This window comes from Vipera ursinii (assembly GCF_947247035.1).
Source record: "Vipera ursinii genome assembly, chromosome: 7".
Taxonomy (NCBI): Eukaryota; Metazoa; Chordata; class Lepidosauria; order Squamata; family Viperidae; genus Vipera; species Vipera ursinii.
The window spans coordinates 7,501-29,313 of record NC_139521.1 but is presented as its reverse complement, the minus strand read 5'-3'; the positions used below and the strand labels follow the sequence as shown (position 1 = coordinate 29,313).

At 44.1% G+C, this 21,813-nt stretch overlaps 1 protein-coding gene and 2 long non-coding RNA genes across 6 annotated transcripts in view; 2 read left to right on the top strand and 1 right to left on the bottom strand.

The window, feature by feature from the left end:
- The first annotated feature begins 3 nt into the window (after window positions 1-3).
- LYAR (Ly1 antibody reactive) lies at window positions 4-10,547 on the top strand. 2 transcript variants are annotated; one of them, XM_083366999.1, is made up of 9 exons: window positions 4-157; window positions 705-885; window positions 2,402-2,516; window positions 4,198-4,305; window positions 4,874-4,957; window positions 6,070-6,427; window positions 6,905-6,973; window positions 8,720-8,805; window positions 10,233-10,547. In XM_083366999.1, the coding sequence occupies exons 2-9, from the start codon at window positions 764-766 to the stop codon at window positions 10,365-10,367; spliced, it is 1,077 nt and encodes a 358-aa protein (XP_083223125.1). In that variant the 5' UTR covers window positions 4-157; window positions 705-763; the 3' UTR covers window positions 10,368-10,547. The 2 variants fall into 2 exon arrangements, with proteins under 2 accessions (XP_083223125.1, XP_083223126.1); XM_083367000.1 differs by lacking the exon at window positions 4-157 and having other exon boundaries at window positions 524-885; window positions 2,331-2,516.
- A 6,564-nt stretch (window positions 10,548-17,111) lies between these two features.
- LOC310643072 lies at window positions 17,112-19,801 on the top strand. Of its 3 annotated transcripts, none has more exons than XR_014493008.1 (3): window positions 17,112-17,571; window positions 18,914-19,052; window positions 19,634-19,801. It is a non-coding gene; the product is annotated as an uncharacterized lncRNA (long non-coding RNA). The 3 variants fall into 3 exon arrangements; XR_014493009.1 differs by lacking the exon at window positions 17,112-17,571 and adding an exon at window positions 17,609-17,680; XR_014493010.1 differs by lacking the exon at window positions 17,112-17,571 and adding an exon at window positions 17,609-17,680 and having other exon boundaries at window positions 19,638-19,740.
- A 5-nt stretch (window positions 19,802-19,806) lies between these two features.
- LOC310643073 overlaps window positions 19,807-21,813 on the bottom strand; it is a 2,565-nt gene continuing 558 nt past the window's right edge. The window contains exon 2 of the long non-coding RNA XR_014493011.1: window positions 19,807-21,625. This is a non-coding gene — a long non-coding RNA (uncharacterized lncRNA). The remainder of the gene's footprint in view (window positions 21,626-21,813) is intronic.

The following is a 21,813-nucleotide window of genomic DNA, read 5'->3' as shown; positions in this document are numbered from 1 at the left end:
CAGCGCCATCATAGAGAGGAGGCGAAGCTCCTCGCGAGCGCCGCCGGAACGGGCCTCTCTGCCTGCGCGCGGGTTCCCTTCCGCCGGGCCGCTTCCGTCCGGAGCTGAGCCGGTCTGAGCGTCCGTGCGAGGACGCGGCGCTTCCCACCCGCGACTGGTTCGTGCTCCGACTGGCGGGTTTCCCCCCGCCAGGGCGGCCTCTTCCCGGCTGGGGGGCGCAGTCCTTCCCCTCCAGGGCTGGGGGGTCTCGTGTCCGGCGGCGGAGGGGGGGCCGCCGCGGGACCGTCTGGGGAGTCGAGGGGCGAAAAAGCCTCCCGGGTCTCGCTGTGGCCGGGCTTGGGGGGGGGGGGCGGGGAGCTGGAGACGGAGGGATGGGGGGGGAATAGAAAACGCCGGTTGCCTCGGAGACCGGCAGGGGGCGCCCGCTCTTCCTCCTACCCCCCCCCCGCCCTGCCCCCTTTTCTTTCCGCATCTCTTCGGGTGGGGGGGGCCTTGCTCCCCCCCCCTTTGTGGTTGTCAAGAATAAGGAGACAATTGCTGGCAGCTGCTGTGGCGGTGTGACGTTCCCTGCGGGCCGCTCCGAGTTGAGAGTAATTCTCTACTCTCGTGTGGTGCTTGGGTCGTTTTCTTCTTGGAAGTAGAATTTCTAATCCTACATTAAATACAACATCAGATTTTTAATTCTGTTTTCAATTTATATCTAGGATTTGTGGCGGAGCAGTGAATCAGACTTGGAAGAGAGAGATACAATTAGTTTTCCAGAATGGTGTTTTTTACCTGTAACGCCTGCGGAGAAGCCCTGAAGAAGGGACAGGTGGAAAAGCATCTGAATATGTGCCGACACTGTCAGTGTCTGTCTTGCATGGATTGTGGGAAGGATTTCTGGTAGGTTTCCCCATCCTTCGGCAGAGGAAGCTTTTCGATGGGCCTCAGCCGTTGCGGCATCAGGCCAGCCTTTTCCCACCGTGAAACTTAAGCAGGCTGCCTTGCTGCCAGCAAGGGCCCGGCTAGTGGGCTGCCTGTCAGCTCCAGAGCTGTGAGCTGGATTGTGATGTCCCAAAAAAGGCCCCGTGTTGTTACCAAGAGATGTCCATGGACACCGTCCAAGCATTGGAACTGTGGCTTATCCCTCTCAAGTATCATGCTTGGCTTTCTAGCCAAATCAGAAGCAGCTAAACTAAACTAACAGTAAACATAGATTATAGGGGAAGAAATCTCTAGGAATATATGGGAAAGTAGTAGAATGGTTAATAGAGCCCAATTTGGGCAAGCTATGGAAAATTGACAGAGACAAGAAATAAGAGAGTTAATATAACGTCATATTTTGAGAAAAGGTAAAATTGGAAAGTTAGGGGGGAGAAATTTAAAACTTCTTAAGGCCAGCCTAGATAATATATTATCTCTACTTGAACACGATCTTGAGCTTCAGCACATTGTCAGAGATTATTTCTTCCAGTATTGTGTTTGTATAGTGCTGGATTTTAGCAAAAATGACTGGGGGATTTACCACTGAAAAAAACAGTAACAGGAAAAAACCCAGCAAATTCATCAGCAATTACAAACCAGTAAGTGTAATGGTGACTTCTCAAAGACCCTCTGGAAGCACTCTGTCTTCAGCCGCTTCCCAACACCAATAAGGAGGCTGCCAATCTAATCTTGAGGAGCAGAGCACTCGGTAAGGGAAGGACTGCTGCGGAGAAACATGGCTTGCCAACCCCTGTCCTTCTCCTGCCCAGCGTTTGGGCGTCATTAAAAGATGTTGGCAGGCGGCCCACCCTGGAGAAGTGTTCCGTAAGGACCAGGTGGTTCTCTAAAAGCCTCTGTGCCACGGGTGTCAAACTCGCCACGTCACGTGACATTTCGCGACGTATTGCGACTCTTTGTGTTGCCGTCAGTGGGGTGGGTGCAGCGTCAGTACGATGAAATCGGCCTGCGGACCGGCAGTTTGACACCCCTGCTCTATGCCAAGCAGAATAATAATAATAATAAAAATACTTGTACTTCACAATACAGCTCATTTCTAACCTGCAAAATCCAAATTGTGCAATATTTACAGAGCAGACTAGTGGGCCAGCAGCTGAGTTGGGAGCAGGCAAACTTTCCCAGCACCCAGCATTGCACAGCATAACAAAAAACAATTATTATTCCCCCCCCCCCCAGTCATGCCCTCTTGTGGAGCGGTTGGGAAAAAAGCTAGCTTAGACCTACCAAAGTCTTTCAAGTTAATTATGCTACTTTGAAACGGAGATGAGCACCGGCCCCTAGAGTCAGAAACGACTAGCACGCATGTGCGGGGAAGCCTTTACCTTTACCTTTTTAATATATTTCAGCCAAATGTTTGGGAAGAGCTCTGCCAAATGCTTTCCGTTAGGAGTTATTTATATCTGCATTTACAATGCAGGGATGATGATTATAAACACCACGTGAAGTGCCTAAGTGAAGATCAGAAGTATGGAGGAAAGAATTATGAAGTCAAAGTCCCCAAAGGAGACGTCAAACAGCAGGAGTGGATTCAGGTGAAGTAAACCAAGCACACCAGAAATTGCATTTAATTTTTTAAAAAAACGTACATTATTTGTTATACCCCACTCTTTCTACAATGGTGCCCAAGGCCCAGTAACATTCAATAAAACCAATGTAATATAATGCTGTGTGTAGAGTTATAAATTTATTACATGAACCTCTTCGGCATTTTAACTATAATCCTGTAGCAATTCACAGTATAAAATTAAATGCGACAATAGGAAACAAAAAATGTTCTTCTTGTTAGCTGCGAAGTCGTGTCTGACCCATCGCGACCCTATGGACAACGTTCCTCCAGGCCTTCCTGTCCTCTTACCATCTTCTGGAGTCCATTTAAGCTCACGCCTCCTGCTTCAGTGACTGCATCCAGCCACCTCATTCTCTGTCGTCCCCTTCTTCTCTTGCCCTCAATCTTTCCCAGCATTAGGCTCTTCTCCAGTGAATCCTTCCTTCTCATCAGGTGGCCAAAGTGTTTGAGTTTTAGCTTCAGGATCTGGCCTTCTAAAGAGCAGTCAGGGTTGATCTCCTCTAGGACTGACCAGTTTGATCGCCTTGCAGTCCAAGGGACTCGCAGGAGTCTTCTCCAGCACCACAGTTCAAAGGCCTCAATTCTTTGGCACTCAGCCTTTTTTATGGTCCCAACTTTCACATCCATACATTGCAGCTGGGAAGACCATAGCCTTGACTATACGCACTTTTGTTGACAGGGTGATGTCTCTGCTTTTTAGTGTGCTGTCTAGATTTGCCATGGCTTTCCTCCCAAGGAGCAAGCATCTTTTAATTTCTTGGCTGCAGTCCCCATCTGCAGTGATCTTGGAGCCCAGGAAAATAAAACCTGTCACTACCTCCATTTCTTCCCCATCTATTTGCCAGGATTTGAGAGGGCCGGATGCCCCATGATCTTGGTTTTCTTAATGTTAAGTTTCAACCCAACTTTTGCACTCTCCTTTTTCTCCCGCAACAAGAGGCTCTTTAGTTCTTCTTCACTTTCTGCCATTAGAGTGGTATCATCTGCATATCTTAGGTTATTGATATTTCTTCTGGCAATCTTAATTCCAGCTTTTGATTCATCTAGCCCTGCCTTTCTCATGATGTGCTCTGCATATAAGTTAAATAGGCAGGGCGACAGTATACAGACTTACCGGACTTTCCCAATTTTGAACCAATCAGTGGTTTTGTGTCCAGTTTTCACTGTTGCTTCTTGGCCCACATATAGGTTTCTCAAGAAACAAATAAGATGGTCTGGTACGCCCATCTCTTTAAGAACTTGCCACAGTTTGTTATGATCTATGTTCTATTGATGTATTAACCAGTTGTCAACTCTGGAGTGAACCTGGCTGGGCAATTTTTTTATGCTAGTCTAAACAATTCTATGTCCTGTGGGAACCAAGGTCATTTCTGTTTGTTAGATGGGGGTTGGGCCTAATGTTAGAAAGCCCACCAAGCTATTCTATTGGGAAATGTAGTTGATTGCATAGTTTCTGGGGTGGGAATTTTAACTTTGTACTATTGTTACTTTTGGAGGAAATTTTAGTCTTGGTTTCATTTTTGACTGTGCTGATACTTTATAGCCAATAAACATGTTCTTAGAGGAAAGCCTGGAGTTCTGCTTTAATTGGTCTCATCTATCAGAACCATGACACTAGTCACATTAGTCTTGTTTTTCATTTGCAGAAGATTCATGAAATTATAAAGGAAAGTAATATTAATATCAAAGTTCGTGATATTTTACAACAGATGTATGCGTATGACAATATTCCACGAAAAAAACGCAAATTTCAGGTATGTTAATGAGTTAAGTATTTATGCCTCAAACCTGATGTAGTATAGTGCAGATTTTCTTTATCATGGTTCCTTAAAGCAAAAGTAACTTCTTTTAAATAAATTCTCTTAAAGAATCTGCATAATTCAGGGTTTCTTAAATTATACTGTGGAAAACACGTTTTCCAAGTAATTTTAGTCCTGAGACCCTTTTATTTTTAAAACTTATTTAGACCCATTTAATTAGACATTTGCGCCTGCCAGTGGTCCCGCTGCTTGAGCCCTCCCTCAGGCATCATGGCCCCATCGGTGGATGTGTCTGGGGCTAAGGAGCGGAGACGCCACCGCGGGCCACCTCAGCAGGGTCAGAAGGACATGCAGTTCCACTTTGGCCACTGGTCACCAGCGCTGTACCCTTGAAGGGCTAAAGCCCACAGCAAAATTGCAGCAGCCCATTTAGAAAATTCTGCACATTTGGTTGTTATCAGACTCTGGAAGAAGTAGTTTGCTGATTCATTAATTCTGTCAGAAAATGCATTTATGTTCTGGTTAAATAGAGAGTTCTCCCCCCCTCCCTCTGCCCAAATAGAACTGGATGGCCAACAGTTTAAAAATCCACAATACTACTCTACAGGATCAAGTATGGGATATTTTTTCAGAAGCCGTGAGAAAGGTAAGCAAACCAGTTGCTGCTGCGTTTGGAATAAATTGTAATATGCGCACGGGGGAGTGCAGGAGGGAGCTTGGGCTGGGACGGGTCCAGTGGGAAGTAATAGGATTGCTTTCGTTAAGCTGTGTGGACACACGATATGGTGCTTTACGACCAGGTTCCTTAACTATGAAAATTACTGTCATCAGCTGAGGACTTGTATGTGTATTTGGAAAAACGGAAGGGTGGATTTCTGTAATACTAGAAAAAATTAAAAGAAATAAACTTGAAATTTGTGAAGGACTCAAGCCAGATACAAATTGTTCTATTTGGCCTTGAGAAATGTATTGAAAATCTCCTGATAAGAGAGACATTTTTTTCTCTCTTAACAAGCTTTTTGGTAAATGAAAAACATAGCTTCTGCCTCTTTAGCTTTCTTTATTCAGTCAGGGAAGGTTTTCATTGGTTACTCCTGAAGGCCCTCCTCTTATTTTCTGAGCAAACCCAAAAATTAATTTACCAAATCTCAGAAATCTGAGCATAAATAGATGAAGAGAATATCTTCTGCTGTTCCCACACAGAGAGGGAGGGTAGCTGGGAACTGTTGAGCTACCTCCAGTTGAAAGTTATGTCAGTAGCCCATGTAGAAAATCTTAAAACAGTGAGGTGAGTATCCTTGACTATATCAAATGCTGCCATGTGAGTCACACAGAACTCTGCTTTCCAAAGCGTAAGTTGAAATATTCATCTTAATTTCAGCAAAACAGTTATTTCTGTCAAATGCTTTTGCTGCTTTGTTATCAGTTTGATTTTAAATGCCCGTTCCATGCTGGAATAGTATGTTTTATATTGTTATATAAACTTTCATTGTTCCTGTGTTTGCATTTTCTTTTTTGTTATTTTTTTGTTTTGGAATATTTTTAGTTGTAAGTCATTCAGAGATCTTCAACTATTGAAACAATAGAATGTAGTAGGAGTACTAAATAGAATGTAGTAGGAGTACTAAAAAGAATGTAGTAGGAGTACTAAATAGAATGTAGTAGGAGTACTAAAAAGAAGAAGGAACAGACTTCAAATGTACTAATACAGTATTGGACTTGTCATGGTGATATATAATCCCCTCATTTCTCCAACAGGAAACACTTGAAATCCAGTCTGTGAGAAATGAAGTTATGCCTGTGGTGTCAGAAAACAATATCACGAAGACAGAGAAGTCAAAAGAGGAAAAAAGTAAAAAGGAATTAAAAGAGAAGAAAAGTATCAGAAAGTTAAAAGCTCAGCAAGAAAACTTGGAATGTTTAAAAAGTGAAAAATCCAGGAGAGACGTCCTTGAGGAAGGCGGCATAAAAATGCCCCAAAGTGATTGTTTGAAGAAGGCAAAGCAGCAAGAAGCAGCCGGCTTGGCCAAAGTGCCTAGGAAGGGAAGCGGTCCAGAGGCGGGAAAAGCCGAGACACAGGCACGCCTGAAGAAACGCAAGAACAGCTGCACAAAAGGTCATCATGTGTTCTTCACGTTCTTCCTAATTTTAAAAGCTCTTTTAGAATCCTGCAGCAAAATTCATTTATTTTCCTCCATTAAACATTTGTCAGGGAAAGAAAATGAAATGGGCTTTCTAAAGGCAGGGACCAGAACTGGAAGAAAATTCATGTGAGGAATCAAAGCTAGTGAAATTAAAAGCCTGAGCAATGTGCCACATCACATTAAGGAACAGATTTTTTTTTTCTGTTGGAATTAGACCCAGCAGTGAGAATATGTGTAACTCAGAGCTGAGATCCCTGGGCTTGGCTTTTTTTCCTTGCAAACGTTACATTTCAGGGACATTGCCACTTTGGGCGATGAGACATTTGCAAAGAGAAAGCAGGTTCAGCGACCATCGAGATTGTAACACGATGATGGTGGGTCTTACCAAAAAGTGCCTTCTGTTTTTTCTTAATTTCTTGATTTTCTTTCCCTGCTCCCCTATAATGCAGATGAGTCTCCCATTCCCACCAAAATAACAAACTGCTCTGAAGTGGAAGAAAACAAAGATGAACATCAAGGTAACTTGGAAGTTTATCAAAACTGCATTACAATAATAATGGAAGTCAGTTGAATCTTACGATCATTAGTATTATTTTCAAAAACAGAAAGATTTATGGCAGAAAGTCCTCCCATAAAGGGCTGATCAGCAGCTGGAACCTTGGTACAGAATTTGTGACACAGAATTTTGTCCAAAATGGGCAAAGATGGCAATAGGAAGGCACAGTGTTCAAGGTTCCCTTTGGGGGCACCTCTGGGTCGCCAGAGATTTTGACTCCAGGCTAGAAAGCTGCCTTGGCTGCTTCTATCTAGACAGACGGGTGTGTGTGTGTGTGTGTGTGTGTGTGCCCTTCGGTGGTCCCTCTTCCAAACCCTCCTTTTTTGGTGCCATTTTGAAGACATGTGGTGGATTGGTCTCACAAAGCAGCAGGATAATTTTAATAAGATGAGACAAATTGTGAAAGCTAGATTTATTTTTCCAGTCTGTTATTTTTTATTAAATTGTATTAAAATTTACAAACTAGTTTTATATGTGGTAACTGTTGCAAAGATTTTTATGTGTCCTATTGAAAGTATTTACCGTTCCCTTTGCAAGATGAATGGCTAACTGAATTAGGGAAGTCCAAAATGCATATTTCATAAGTAAATCTGTCATTAAAATGAAGTCAGTGTGGAAACCATTTTTGGATTATAATACTGTATGTGACCTTGCACTACATCCAAAATTTGGGGTTCTCAACCTGGAGTCTTAACTTTCAATGATTTGATAAATGTGGATTGATCTTCAGTTATTCCAGTGAAAATTGCTATAATTCCAAGTCTCCTATTTTCTGATTTACACAATGCTGATTATTAATGAGAAGTTAATTTCTTGTATTTTAAAATGATTTATAGCTTTTTAAGTGGTGCCATACTTTTTTTAGTTATTCAAGGATAATGAAAATTGAGCATTTTTATCTAATACTGTAATGCTTGTAAATTACCTGTGTATTTATTTTGGTTGGGGGGAAGTTTGCTTTTTTCTCCCCCCTTTTTTGTGTTTTCTTTTTCAAAGACAATAGTGATGAACCATAGTAAAAAATGTAGATACTATATACCCTCCTGGGTTCTTGGGGACAACATGATGCATAGCAAAGCCAAAACTAGCTAAAGAATTGATAGCTGTGATTTTACTTAGTTGTATATATAGTAATTTACTCAATGATGCCCCTACAAGCATAGCATACGTTTTGCATTGGGGGGTTTCTGCATAAGTAGCCTTTATAAACATATGCATTTGATGCTTCTCACCTCTTTGTGATATCTACATTACTTTAAAATAACTTATGATATTTTCCTCTGCAAGATGGTACTTGCCAAGGCTGCCCTTGGCCAAATTCAAGCCCTAAGCACTGTCACTCATTGTTAATGTTTTAGGCACCGGGCTAGAAACCAAGAAACGGATTTCTAGTTCTATCTTGGACACCAAAGCCAGCTAGGTAACCAAGTTCTCTTAGTCTTAAGAAGGAGGCAACGACAAACCACTTCTGAAAAAGTGATTTGCAAAGAAAATTGGAAGTCTAGATAGTTTTAGGAGTCACCACTGACTTGAAGGGAACAGACAGATAAATATATAAATCAAATACTATTTTCAGTGGCCATATTCTAACAAACCCAGGTTTATGATATTGCAGAAATACTTAATGCTATGTTTGAGTGGTGCTGGGTCTTTTTTTGCTAATTTAAGTCAAAATGTAAGGAAATCATTTTTTTTATCGATTCTATAGGTAAATTCAACTGGAAAGGAACAATAAGAGCTGTTTTGAAGCAAGCACCAGACAATGAATTATCCATTAAGAAACTAAGGAAAAAGGTCTGTTGCATCACTGTGAAACAATGTAAAATTGAAGAGGGAGCACTATTGAATTAAAGGAAAAGTTCTTTAAACTAAGTCCAGTGGGCTGCTAAATTGGTGTACTTCTAGCATGCTATGAGGTTGGGTTGCATTTCAGCAGTTTTACTGGCTGACGCCTCTTCTTAAAATAACTTGTGAGGTAAATACGCTGTAATCATTCATTTCATGGAATTGAAAATCAAGGTCCAGTGGATAGCAAGCCACATTTTAACTCGGTGTCTGCTTTTGTAGTATTTGTGCTCTTGCTTAAACTTTATTACTCAAAAATGACCCAGATTTTTGGGGGCAATAAGCTGACTTTGTAATAATGTTGCCTGGGGGGGGGCGAAAGCCCTAATAAGCAGGCATATACATAGAATGAAGGCTATTGCTAAGCACATTGGTTTGTGCTTTAAATTGTAAGCCGCCCTGAGTCTTCGGAGAAGGGTGGGATATAAATGGGATTAAAAAAAATTGGTTTTGACTTCATCTTTGAAAATTAAATTAGATCTGAAACCGCATGATAGCACGGTAGCATTTCTGTTCATTCATGGAAAAGAATCACTGCTACTCTCTCTCCAAGGCAGGGTTACGATCATCGTCCAGTATATGAGCACAAAGCCCATTTTTATACCAATTTAAATAAAATTGCCATATGTAGATCTATGGTTAACTCCTTAAAATTTAAATACAGTGGCTCTTACATGCAATTCAGTATCCTTAGGATGGCAGCTTTTTCATTGTATTATGAATTTCTGGGACTTCATGTGAGGGAAAACAATTGCATTTACTACCATAATACTGTTCTCTGCAACTTGGACATCATATATATTTTAACAAGTTTTAATTAAAGTGAGAGAATTAAATGCTATCAGAAGATTTAAAGGAAGGCATCTATTGTAGTTTGGCTTTAACAGATCTAGATATGGGGCAAGGGCAGTTATTGTCTTCTGAGACAGCTCAGAATTGGTTGTAGGTATTACTTGGTTTTTGGCTTTTCCAAGTTCCATTATGTTGTTTCTAACTCTGGCATACGAGCTGCCTAGAATTACTGCAGTGACTGAAGCAGCAGAGTTCAGAGCCATTAACAGTAAAATGCTATTAAGCCCCAGGGATAGTGGAAAAATACTATTTCCATTGATTTCCTAAAAGCTATAAATAGTTTGGATTTAGTTTAGCACCCTGGTCAAACTTTTAAAAAATATCAGCAGGTCCCACATTGTAAGGTTGTAGGTAGAAATTATTTTCAATAGTTAGGAAAAAAGAAAAGTGTACATCTGCACATATGACGAGCTTCTCCTCAACAATTTGCTGAAGGAAAATGTGAGAAAATCTAGAAAATTGACTGAACTGAAAACAGAACCAAACCTTTGAACGTTAATGCCTCTTTTCCTTTTCTTTTGTAGGTTATAGCTCAGTATTACTCAACTGCAGGTGACCATCATAAAACTGAAGAGGAAACCCTAGCCCTGTTTAATAAGAAAGTCAGCAGCAATCCTAAATTTAGAGTTTTAAAAGAAAAGGTTAAACTTCTAAAATGATTTTTAGCGGTCAGATGATCTGATTTTGTACATTGTCATTTTTATTAACAAATATAAAACCATTTGTTATATGGAAACAAAATATAGTTGTATTTGATTGTAAATTTATTTTCTTTTGTCTAACATGAAAATTAAAAGTAAAAACATTTTGTAAAAGACAAAAACTCCATTAAAAGATTTCTACTGTTACTATTAGCTACATTTTTTGATTTGCTCTGCAACCTCAGTGAATATTTGCTCTGTAAACTTTCAAGGGCGTAACGGAATACTTTGAATCAACAAATATAGAAGCGCCACTGAAGGCAGTAGAAGTCTTCCTCCAGGGCCAGAACGGACTTCCCGGCACGGCCGACTTCCTGTCCGCTCACCTCGGAGATCCCCGACTTCCTCTCGGAACGACCTTCCCGGCACGGGCGACTTCCTGTCCGCTCTCTGCGGCCGTCCTCCACTTCCCTCTCCGAGCGCGTCTAGCAGCAGGGCGTCCTGCTTTTCTTTCCTTCTCCACGCGCCTTCGGAGGTGCCTGCTTAGGTTGGCCCGCGTGGTAGTAAGGCCCGAGCGGCCCGGCGGCAAGAAGGAGAAAAAGCAGCCCGTCAGCGCTGCAGGTGAGCCAGGCCAGCTCCGCATTTCCAGGCTCCCGCAGACGACCGGGGAGGAGCCAATGGTGGAAATAGCCCCTGAAGTCTGTGGTGGAGACAAAGGCGCCTTTCTTCTTCATTAACCCGTTGGCGGGAGATTCCCCCGCCTGCCCCCTCCTCCCCCGTTCATCCTGTCCACTCATTTGGTCGTCGCCCACAACATGGCTGCCCGCTTGTTCCTGGCCTTTCGCTGCGTCTGTGAGGGAGCGGTTGAGAACCGGTGGTGATGATGGGCCGCCACAGAATGGGAGACCCTGTCTCCTTGGATTCTTTCCATTTCAACTTTTAAAAAAAACCACGAAGGGCCAAACGAGGAACATAAGAGATAAAATTTGTTTGTTTCGATCCACACTTCAGGATTCTTTCTGCAGGCTCAGCCGCCGCTTCTGCAGTCCTAAGAAGGGCCCGAGGCTCCTTTTAAGAGCCGGGGCGGGGGTGGGTGGGGCACGTGCGGGGGTTTTGAGGGTCCGGGTCGGGAAGGGGGTTTCGTCCCGTCTCGGGGGTCTCTTCCGAGGGCTGTCAAGCAAGGTAGCTGTCATCTTGTGGCGCTTCCCTAGCGCCTGAGTGCCGGGATTTTCCGATATAGAAGAATGAGTCGTATTGCGCTTCTGTATATTCCAGACATGTCAAACACAAGGCCCGGGGGCCGGATCCGGCCCGCGAAGTGGTTTCATGCGGCCCGCGAAGCCATCCTGAAAACAGTGAGGGAATGGCCCCCTCTGCCTTGGCCCTGGCCCAGAGACCCTCCTTCTGCCAGAGACCCCCAGATCTGTCCCACTCCTGCCCAGGCCCCCATAGGCACCCTTGATGCCAACGATGGAGAGCTGGCCACGCCCACCCAGTAGGCCATACGCACTCTAGCCACGCCCACCCAGGCCACGCCCACCCAGCCCCCTGAGGGCAACTGCAATGCTGATGCGGCCCTCAATGAAATTGAGTTTGACACCCCTGGTATATTCGATCTTAAGGGGTTTCGTTTAAAAGAATAACCGATCCCCCCCCTCACCGAAACCTTTTGAGGCCAAGATGTTTTTATTCGACAATATTTTTGACCTGTCCAGCTATTTCTTTAATCAGAATATATTTACTTATATTTCATGTTTCTAAACCATATTTCTCAGAGATATCTATATATTAATACATGGTAACTATTATATATATAATTGGGAAAATGTAGTTATTAATAAATATGAATTAGTATAAAATGAGTATTATGAAAATGTATATATTGACACCTTATATAGTTTATTACTTAAAGTATACATAAAGTGGCTGAGACGAGAAGTAGGAAGTAATGGAATTTGTTTATTTATTAGATTTGTTTGCTGCTTATCTCATTTTGTAGAACTTTGTACACTTTTGTCCAAAGCAAGTCAGGGTTAGGAAGGGCAGGAAATCCCTTCCCTTTCTCTCCAGATTGCTGGAAAACAGCCTGCCCACTGCCCAGATATACAAGAAAGGGAGACAACATGAAACTTGAGTTTTTGCAGAATCTGGCTTGCACTTATGCATTCACTGATGTAGGGGTGTGTGGGCCGTGTAGAAAGGGGGGGGGCACTCCTATAAGCCTTCTGTGAAAAGCAATGGCAAAAGGAGATTCCGTTCCCTGGGTTTCCTGCCTAGAATCCTGCCAGATGAGTGACCTGCCCTGCTGTGGCTGTTGAGAACGAACACACAGAAAGAGATAAGTTGTGCCTAAGGAATTTGGGGTGGGGATTTTTTTGCCAGAGATGGGATGGAAATTGATTAAGGTGTTGGGAGCCAGCTAAAAGTTGAAACAGACAGTGGGAAATATGAGGGGAGGTTGCAGTTTGCCACCACTCTAGATATTGTAGTGGTTTTGGTGGGAAATAGCAGGATGGACCTTTTGGAAGGGCCTTTCAATGACAAGAAGTTTGCAATCTACTGGAAAGGGCCCTTTCTGGTGTGCCAGCCAGGTGATGCTTGTGGGGGCCCTTTCCACGTATTTAGGGACAAAGAATACATCTGTCTTTCTTGCTGAGTTTTCAATCTCTGAATGATTCTCTTGTGTAATTTTAAGAGAAATTTTAATTGCATTGTTTATAGTTTACATGTTAGTGGTTTTTGAGGCACCTTGATGACAGAAGAAACAAGCTGGGTAGATAAAAAGTAACTTAGAAATAAATGTACAAATGTAAAATTAGAAATAACTATAAACATAGGTTATACCTTAAACCTTAGCTAGGAATAAATATAACTAACCTAAACTTTGCAAATCACCGTAGGGTTAATTGCTGCGCAGTTATACCATAAACGCAGAAATGTAGCTACAACCATATATGCCTGCGACATGTTTTTTTTATCATCAAGGTGCTTACTGATAAAAATACCAATTGAAATTTGTAGTGTTATGCCATTACAATTAGTTCAAATCAGTCATGGGGAAAAGTTAAAGGTCAAAGCTCAATCAGAGATGCAAGATTATCCTATTCTTAAATCCTCCGAGAGTCAGACAAAGATCCGCTCTCCAGGGTCCTGTTGCACAGTCCAGTTGTGCAGAGAAGGCCCTTTCCTATTAAGGGTCAGAAAACAGTGCCATTCTGTGGTCCAGGCAGGTATAGCAGCCACAGAAAGAAACCTTTTCAGTGGCATTTTAAGATCATTAAAATGCACCGGCTTTGCTGCATCGACTCCGTGCGCCTGGGAGGCTGCATCCAGGGCCACCAATCAGCTGGCAACTCCATACGGCCAGCCCTGATCTCTGCCGGCACCCTCCAGTCCACAGAGAGCTCCCGGCAGGTCGACACAGCAAGGCTGGGCGCCACGCCGGGAAGCCACATCCAGGGCTGCCGATCAGCTGGTGACTCCGTACGGCCGGCCCTGACCTTCGCCAACGGGCTCTAGTCTTCAGAGAGCTCCCGGCAGTTCAACAGCTTCCCAGCGGCGGCCCTGGCCAGTGAGGAGGCTGGGACGGAGGTGGCGGCCTGGCACTGGGGTTCCCCCCCTTTATGTGTCAACCCACAGGGCTCAACACAACCGTTGCCGCCGGCTTCCCCGCAAGCATGTGAGCTGGGAAGGAGTGGAGCCGGGGGGGGGGGAAGGAAGGCGGCGCCATGTACCACCAACCAGGTGCTCACGTATCACCAGTGGTACATGTACCACCGGTTGAAAAGCCCTGCTGTATTCGACCTTAATAGGTTCCTCTTAAAAGTGTACCCTGCTCACCACCATCCATCAAACAAGATGTTTTTATTCAAGAATAGTTTTGTTTGACTTGCCTTGTTTCTTTAAGGAGATTGTACGTATGTACGTTTGTATTTACGTTGTTTGATGTTTCTAAACAATATTCCTTATAGATATTTATATATTAATATACATTGAATATTAAATATCTAATTGAAATATTGTACATTTTATTAAGATGATAAATATAAATTGATATAAAAATAAATATAATTTATTTTGAAAATTTATATAATATATCGGTGCCTTATAGGTTTATCATTGAAAGTATGGATAAAATGGGGCAGACGAGAGTAGTTGGAACTCATGGAATTTACTAATTTGTTTGCCGTCCATCTAACTTTGTAGAACTTTGTCCAAAGCAAGTCAGGGTTAGGAAGGGCAGGAGATTCCTCCCTTTCCTCTCCAGGTTGCTGGAAACAGCCCGCCCACCGCCCAGAGGTACAAGAAAGAAAAAGCAGGTCTCTCTGGGGGCAACAGGAGACTTGTGTCTTTGCAGAGTCCGGCTTGCAATTTTGCTAACTTCCCCCAGTCACAGCTGCATTGACTGACCTAGTGGCCCTGTGGACCAGGAGGAAGGGTAAGAGGCCAGTCCTACAAAGGCTTGCAGGCTGAAAGCTTCAGCTTTTTGGAAAAGGCAGTGTAGAAAGGAGGTTACGCTTCCTGGATTTGCAGCCTAGAGCCTCCGCCGGATGGGTGACCTGCCCTGCCCTGCCCTGCTGTGGCTGTTAAGAAGGAACTCAGAAAAACAGATAAGTTGTCGTTGAGGATTTTTTTTTTCTTTTTTGTCAGTTTCAGGGAGGTTAAGGCTTTTCCTTTTAAAGAGTTGGGGATGGAAATTGAGTAAGGTTGGGAGCTGATTTGGGAGCAAGAGACAGCGGGAAACAAGGTGGGAGGTTGCAATGGCCACCACTCTCTATATTGCAGTTTTGATGGGAAATAGCAGGAGGGACCTTTCCAAGGGCCTTCCCAGGAGCAGAGCTTGGCAGTCTACCAGGAAGGGCCCTTTCTGGCGTGCCTGCCAGGCTGTGCAGCAGAATCTTCGTATGGTGCTTGTGGGCCCCACTTCCCAGGCATTTAGAGACGAGGTAAGAACGCATCTCTTTTGGCGAGCTTTTGATTTCTGAACAATCCTCTTGTGTAATTTTAAGACCGATTTCAATTGCATTAATGTTTATAGATTACAATGTTAGTTTTTTTTTGTGAAGAACTTTGACGGTAGAAGAAACAAAAGCTGCCTAGATATAAAATAACTTAGAAACAAATGTAAAATTAGAAATAACTATAAACATAGATTACATCTTAAACCTTAGCATGCTAAACTCTAGGAATAAACATAACTCTAAATCAAATTATGCAAATCATTAGGCTTAATTGCTGTCCACACTTTTAAAATAAAAAAACACAGAAGCATAACTATAACGGTGCCTGCCTGCAACAGCAGTACTTTTGTTTTTAAATCAAGTGAAAATCAGCAACATTATGCCACTGAAATTAGTTCAAATTAAGCATCAGAATAGGTTTCAGGTCGTAGCTCAGTCCAAGAGATGTACAATTACCCTATTCTTAAATCTTCTGAGATTCTTTTGGCAGCCATGAAAAGAAATAAATCTTTTAAATGGCATTTTAATGTTATTCCTTGTTATTTAAACAAGGGCATCATAGTCCTCCTTAACTTGGTTTAAGGCTTTTGAAGCAGGACTCCTTCCTTGTCTGTGTTGCAGCAAACGGACTTCCCGTTGCCCTATTAATAATAAGGTGTGAATTATAAAGATACAGAAGAATAACCCTAAAATGGCATTAAAAGGGTTTATTAATTGTGTCTGCTTGGAACACAGGACGACACTATTTTCAGTCCCACAAGGACTACAGAACAGGCACAGAAGAAGGAATCCTGCTTCAAAAGCCTTAAAAAGGTTTCTTTCTTTTGGTGGCTGCAATAGATGCTTTGACAGTTTTCCGTCCCATAGCGTTAGCAATCGAGGGCATTGTAGTACGCCTTTTCGATGGCCTCAGTGCTATCTCTAAGGGACAGAAAACCGTGCCCTCCCTCGGTCCAAGCAGGTACAGCAGCCACCAAAAGAAATAAATCTTTTAAATGGCATTTTAAGATTATTATACTTTATTAATAAAACCTTATTAATACTAGGCCATTTAATTCTGCGCCTGTGTCTCAGGATAATGGCCATCTGTCACCTTATTAATATCAATAACGCGTTAATATTAACAATATTAACATTAATGAGGCGTTAAGAATAAAGATGGAGAATAATATCCTTAAAATCCTATTTAAAAGGTGTATTTCTTTTTGGCGGCCGCAATACCCAGTTTGACCACAAGAGGGCACGCTTTTCCGTCCCATCGCATTAGTATAGATGCCCCCGTAGGCCTTTTGCCTAGGATCGGGACACCGAGAAGCGAAGCCCCAGAGCGCAGAGCGTCCGCCAAAGCGTCGCCACTCTACGCTTCCCCGAAAGGGACGAGCCGCTCCCGTCGGCCTTCTGCGCATATCCGCCGTCTCGTTCCACCCGTGTAATCTCCGAGAGCCCTTCTGGGCCCGGCGGACTTCCTGTCCGTTCATATCGGCTGTCCCCCAGGACTTTTGTACTAGGACCTTTTCATCACGGCTGACTTCCGGTCCTTTCTTTTTGATCATTCCCCTAACTTCCTTTCAGAGAGTGAGAGACCTTCTCGGCACGGCGGACTTCCTGTCCTAGCAAATTCGCCGCCCCCCCCCCGGGCCATTGAAAAACGACCTTTCCACGATGGCCGTTTTCCGGTCCATCCTTCTTAGTCGTCCTCCAACTTCCTTTCGCGGCGACCCGGCGGACTTCACGTCCGATCAACAAGTTAGACCGTAGATTTAAAATGCCATTAAAAAGGTTTATTTCTTTCGGCGGCCGCAATACCAGGTTTGACCACAGGAGGGCACGGTTTCGCGCCCCGTAGCATTAATATTGAGGCCGTCGTAGGCCTTTTGCCTAGGATGGGACACCGAGAAGCGAAGTCACAAAGCGCAGAGCGTCCTCTTTCACAGAGACCTCGAAATGGCCGACTTCCTGTCCGTCCCTTTTAGTCTTCCCTGCCGACTTCCTTTCGCAGCGACTTTCTCACCATGGCGGACTTCCTGTTATCTCAGCCGCTCATTCTGTTGTGCTGCAAAGATCGCGGAGCTCCTTTTTAGAGCCGGGGCCGGCGCTCAAGATTTTTGGCGACCGGGTCCGGAATGTGGTTCCGTCCCATCTCGTGGGTCTCCTCGAAGGCTATCAAGCAAGGCAGCCGTTTAATGGTGTTTTCCCAGCGCCCGACTCCTGGATATAGAACAACGAGCGGTATGGCGCTTCTCTGTATAAGGTCTTAATAGGTTCGTCTTAAAAGCGTACCCCGCTCACTCCCGTCCACCAAACCAAGATGTTTTCATTCAAGAATAGTTTTGCTTGACCTGCCCTGCTATTTCTTTAAGGAGATTGTACGTACGTACGTACGTTTCTTTTTAATAATAATAATAATAAAACCGGAAGGTACCTTGGAGGTCATCTAGTCCAATCCCCTGCTTAGGCAGAACTTACAGAATCACAGAGTTGGAAGGGACCATGGAGGCCATCCAGTCCAACTTCCGCTCAAGCAGGAGACCTTACAAAACCACAAACATGGAAGGTACCCTGGAGGTCATGTAGTCCACCCCCGTGCTCAGTCAGGAAGCCCTATACCAGGGGTGTCAAACTCAATTTCATCGAAGGCCGCATCAACATTGCGGTTGCCCTCACGGGGGTGGGTGGGCATAGCCTACTGGGTGGGCGTGGCTAGAGTGCATACGGCCTACTGGGTGGGCACGGCCAGCTCTACATCGGCCAGCTCTACATCGTTCGCATCAAGGGTGCCTATGGGGGCCTGGGCAGGAGCGGGACAGATCTGAGGGTCTCTGGCAGAAGGAGGGTCTCTGGGCCGGGGCCAAGGCAGCGGGGGCCCTTCCCTCACTGTTTCCAGGATGGCTTCGCGGGCCACACAAAAGCACTTCGCGGGCTGGATTCGGACCCCAGGTCTTGCGTTTGACACGTCTGGCCTATACCATTTCAAACAAATGGCTGCCCAGTGTTTTCTTAAAAATTTCCCGCGTTGGAGCATTCACCACTTCTGGAGGCAGGTTTTTCCACTGGTTAATTGTTCTAACTGTCAGAAAGTTTCTCCTTAGTTCTAGGTTTTGGGTTGAGGCACATCATCATATTTCACATCATCAAGTGAAAATCGGAGGAATATTATGCCGCTGAAATTAGTTCAAATTAAGCATCAGGATTAGTTTCAGGCGGAAACTCAGTTAACGAGAAGCACGATTGCCCTAGTCTTAAATCTTCTGAGAGTCGGGCAAAGAGCCACTCTCCAGGGTCCCGTCGCAGAGTCCAGTAGCTGTGCAGAGAAGGCTCTTTCCTAGGGGCCCGACGCTTTACTTTCTGGCCGGGGTGGGTGGGAGTCAGAAACGACCTCCAGGGCCCTCTTAGCAGCAGAATCCAAAACAGAAAGGAGGACACGAGACAGGCAAGCAGGCGGCATACGAAACCCAGGGCGGTTCCGATAGTATTTTGGGTGCTTTTGAGACAGCACTGTTTTTCCGAGCATAGGGGCAACTTCAGTAGCTGTTTTGCATCTGTCTTTAGCCCTCTTTTGGGTAAGAAGCAGTCTGTGTGACACTCGTTTCTCCTACTTTCTAGAACTAGGCCGCTCGATGGATGCAGGCGCAGAGCCCTTTTGCGAAGACGTTTCATCAGCCTGCCCCTTGGAAAGTGAAACGCCAAGGTGACCACCCTATCCTTTGGGCCACGGTGGACATTGAGAGCTTGGAGTTTAGAGGTAAGGAGTCGGTGTTTTGTGTTACGTGCCTATGGTCCGATCTGATCTTCTCAGCAGCGCTCTCCATCGCTTCTGGCTCTGCCAATGCTGTAACTATCTGTTTTGTTGTTGAGATATAATGTGGCATCTGCCTTTTTCACAAAGAGTAACAAACTTTCCAGGCCTCTGCTGATAATTTCTTTAAAATAAAACATTTGCCTTTTAAAATACTGCCACAACGTTGTTACGCTCTGCCAGATTTTGTCTATGCTAGTTAGTAGCAGAATATCCACAGAGACCCGTATCGACTGAAAAGCAGTCTGGGAGCAGTTAGCCAGAGGGCCGCTCTGTAGTCACAGAGAGCCTCGTGAGTCACAGGGAACCCCATCCTCTATCAGAAGGAAGAAAGAGGAAAGATGTTTTGCTAAAAAGAAAACAAAACAATAAATAAATTGTAAGCTTTTAAGCAACTCTATATTCTCCCCAAGTGGACTTTTTTCACCTGCAGTCTCAGTTTGAGGCTCTGGTGTCTCAGTTTGCCTTTCCAATCCACAAGCAAAAAATTTAAACGAAACGATCTCATAATTCACTTCTCTTAACAGACAGGAGTAGAAGAGGAGTCGCTTCTCCCACACGGCCTAGAGAGGAAGGAAAAGATCTAATGCCCGATCGGTCCTGTCCTCATCAACGTGGTTGGCCTCGGGAAGGTTCAGTCACCCAGCCTTCGACAGACCATCCACGGAAAAGTTCAGGGGCTTCCTAGATCACGGTAGCCCCAGCATTCAGTCTCAGCTTAACACGAGGCGTACACCAGGCCGGCGCGGCCAATTCAGGAAACCACAAATTCCCACTCGGGTCAATGCGTGAACCCCATTCGTTCAGGCAAGCTGCCACCCTCGTTACCGCCGAGCAGGCCTCCTCGCCCGCGCCCCGGAGGCCAACCCTTCCGCTTCCTGGGATGCAAACTTGCTGCAGCCGTGCCTTTTCGTCTCCTAGCAGGTGGGTTCTCTTGCTCCGCTTCAATCTGCTCTGCTTTCCTCAACCCATTTTTTGCTGCTTACGTGTCCTGCCTTCTCTGTAAATCTACGCGAAAGCTGATGACAAGTAAAGTTTTATTATTTACGGAGAAAAAAAATATTGTTATACGTATAGTCATGTGCTGCAGCTGTAGACGGAGAAATAAGTCTGTGGAGCCAGCGTGAGAGGACGGGGTTTGGTCTTTGCAGAAACCGAGTCAGCGGAAGGATCCGAAGAGACTCTAAAAGGACCAGCCGTCCGTAAGGAATATAAATCCTTCCATTCCCCACTATCTAATCAGAGCCGAAGCGGGTTTTCAGACGAGAGGCGAAACATCTTCAAAAAGGAAAGGGATTCCGGTCGCGTCCGGAAAAAGGATCTTTGGGATAACCACGACTCGGATGACACAAACGTACTAAGAAACCATTTGAAAATATTAAACACGGAACATATCGCTAGGGAACAATTTAATCGTTTTTCAGGAGAAAAGTACATTTGCGGAAAGTAAGCCTACATAGCACATACAGAAGGTAAAATGTGACGTCTCATTCCAAATCCTATTTTGTATAATATATAGGAGTCAAAATAACATTAAAGAATTAGGTTGAAAAATCCAACCAGGAGTACTTTAATTTTTATTTTATAGATATAATTAAAGCCTAAAGGCGAGGATCTGTAGAAAAGGCAACAACAAACCAATATCAGGCAAAGACGCATTTGTCTGCATTGTGAAACGGCCAAGTATTAAAATTAATTTATTCATATTGTAAAGATAAGGTAAGCGGGGAATTTTCAGAAAAAGATGGAAGGGTCGGTCTGAATTCGCGTTCCCACACGTGTACGGACGCACACGCAACCGGAATAATTTAAAAGAGTCGAAGGGTCACAAATCTTCCATTCTAAACGCAGACGTGTTAGGAAGCCTTCCTTTTAAAAAGAAACCTTACTTCAACTTCCCATTTTACGTAAGGTCCCCAGTGTTTCCATCCGAATTATCGATCAGGTCCACGCTTTTCAAAATTTAGCAATTCTGCTAGTATCCGCTATTTCCCATATCGTTAACCAATAATTTCCTTGGAAATTAAGGACGTAACAAAATGTTTTTTGCATAGGAAGATAACTTTGCGAATCCTTCCCTCAAAAAATAAATACATTTAAAAAAGAAAAAAATAAAGCTTTTTAACGGCATTTTTAAATCATTCTATATTATTAAAATTATCAATATTAACATGCCAAGGTTTGCCATAATTCGCTGTAAGACTTCCGAAGAAGGATTCGTTCTTCCGCGCCTGCGTCGCAGCAAACGGGCTTCCCTTTTAACATTTATATTAATAAGTCGTTAATAATATTCATATTTAATAATAAAGCATTAATAAAAAAGATAAGAATTACGTTGAAGCGCCGTTAAAAAGGATTGTTTCGGTGGCAGCAATACCCCGTTTGACCACAGGAGGGCACCGTTTTCCGTCCCACACCATTAACATCGAGGCGGCGGTAGGTCTTTCGCCTATGATCGGGACACCGAGAAGCGAAGCCCCAAAGGCGCAGAGCGTCAGCCAAAGCGTCGCCATTCTATGCTCCTCCAAAAGGGACGAGCCGCTTCCGTCGTCGTTCCGCGCACGTCAGCCGGCTCGTTCTTGACGAGTAATCTCCGAGAGACCTTCTCGGCCCGACGCACTTCCCGTCCGTCGATATCGGCCGTCCTCCAGGTCTTTGAAATAGGACCTTTCCATCACGGCTGACTTGCGGTCATTTCTTCTTAGTC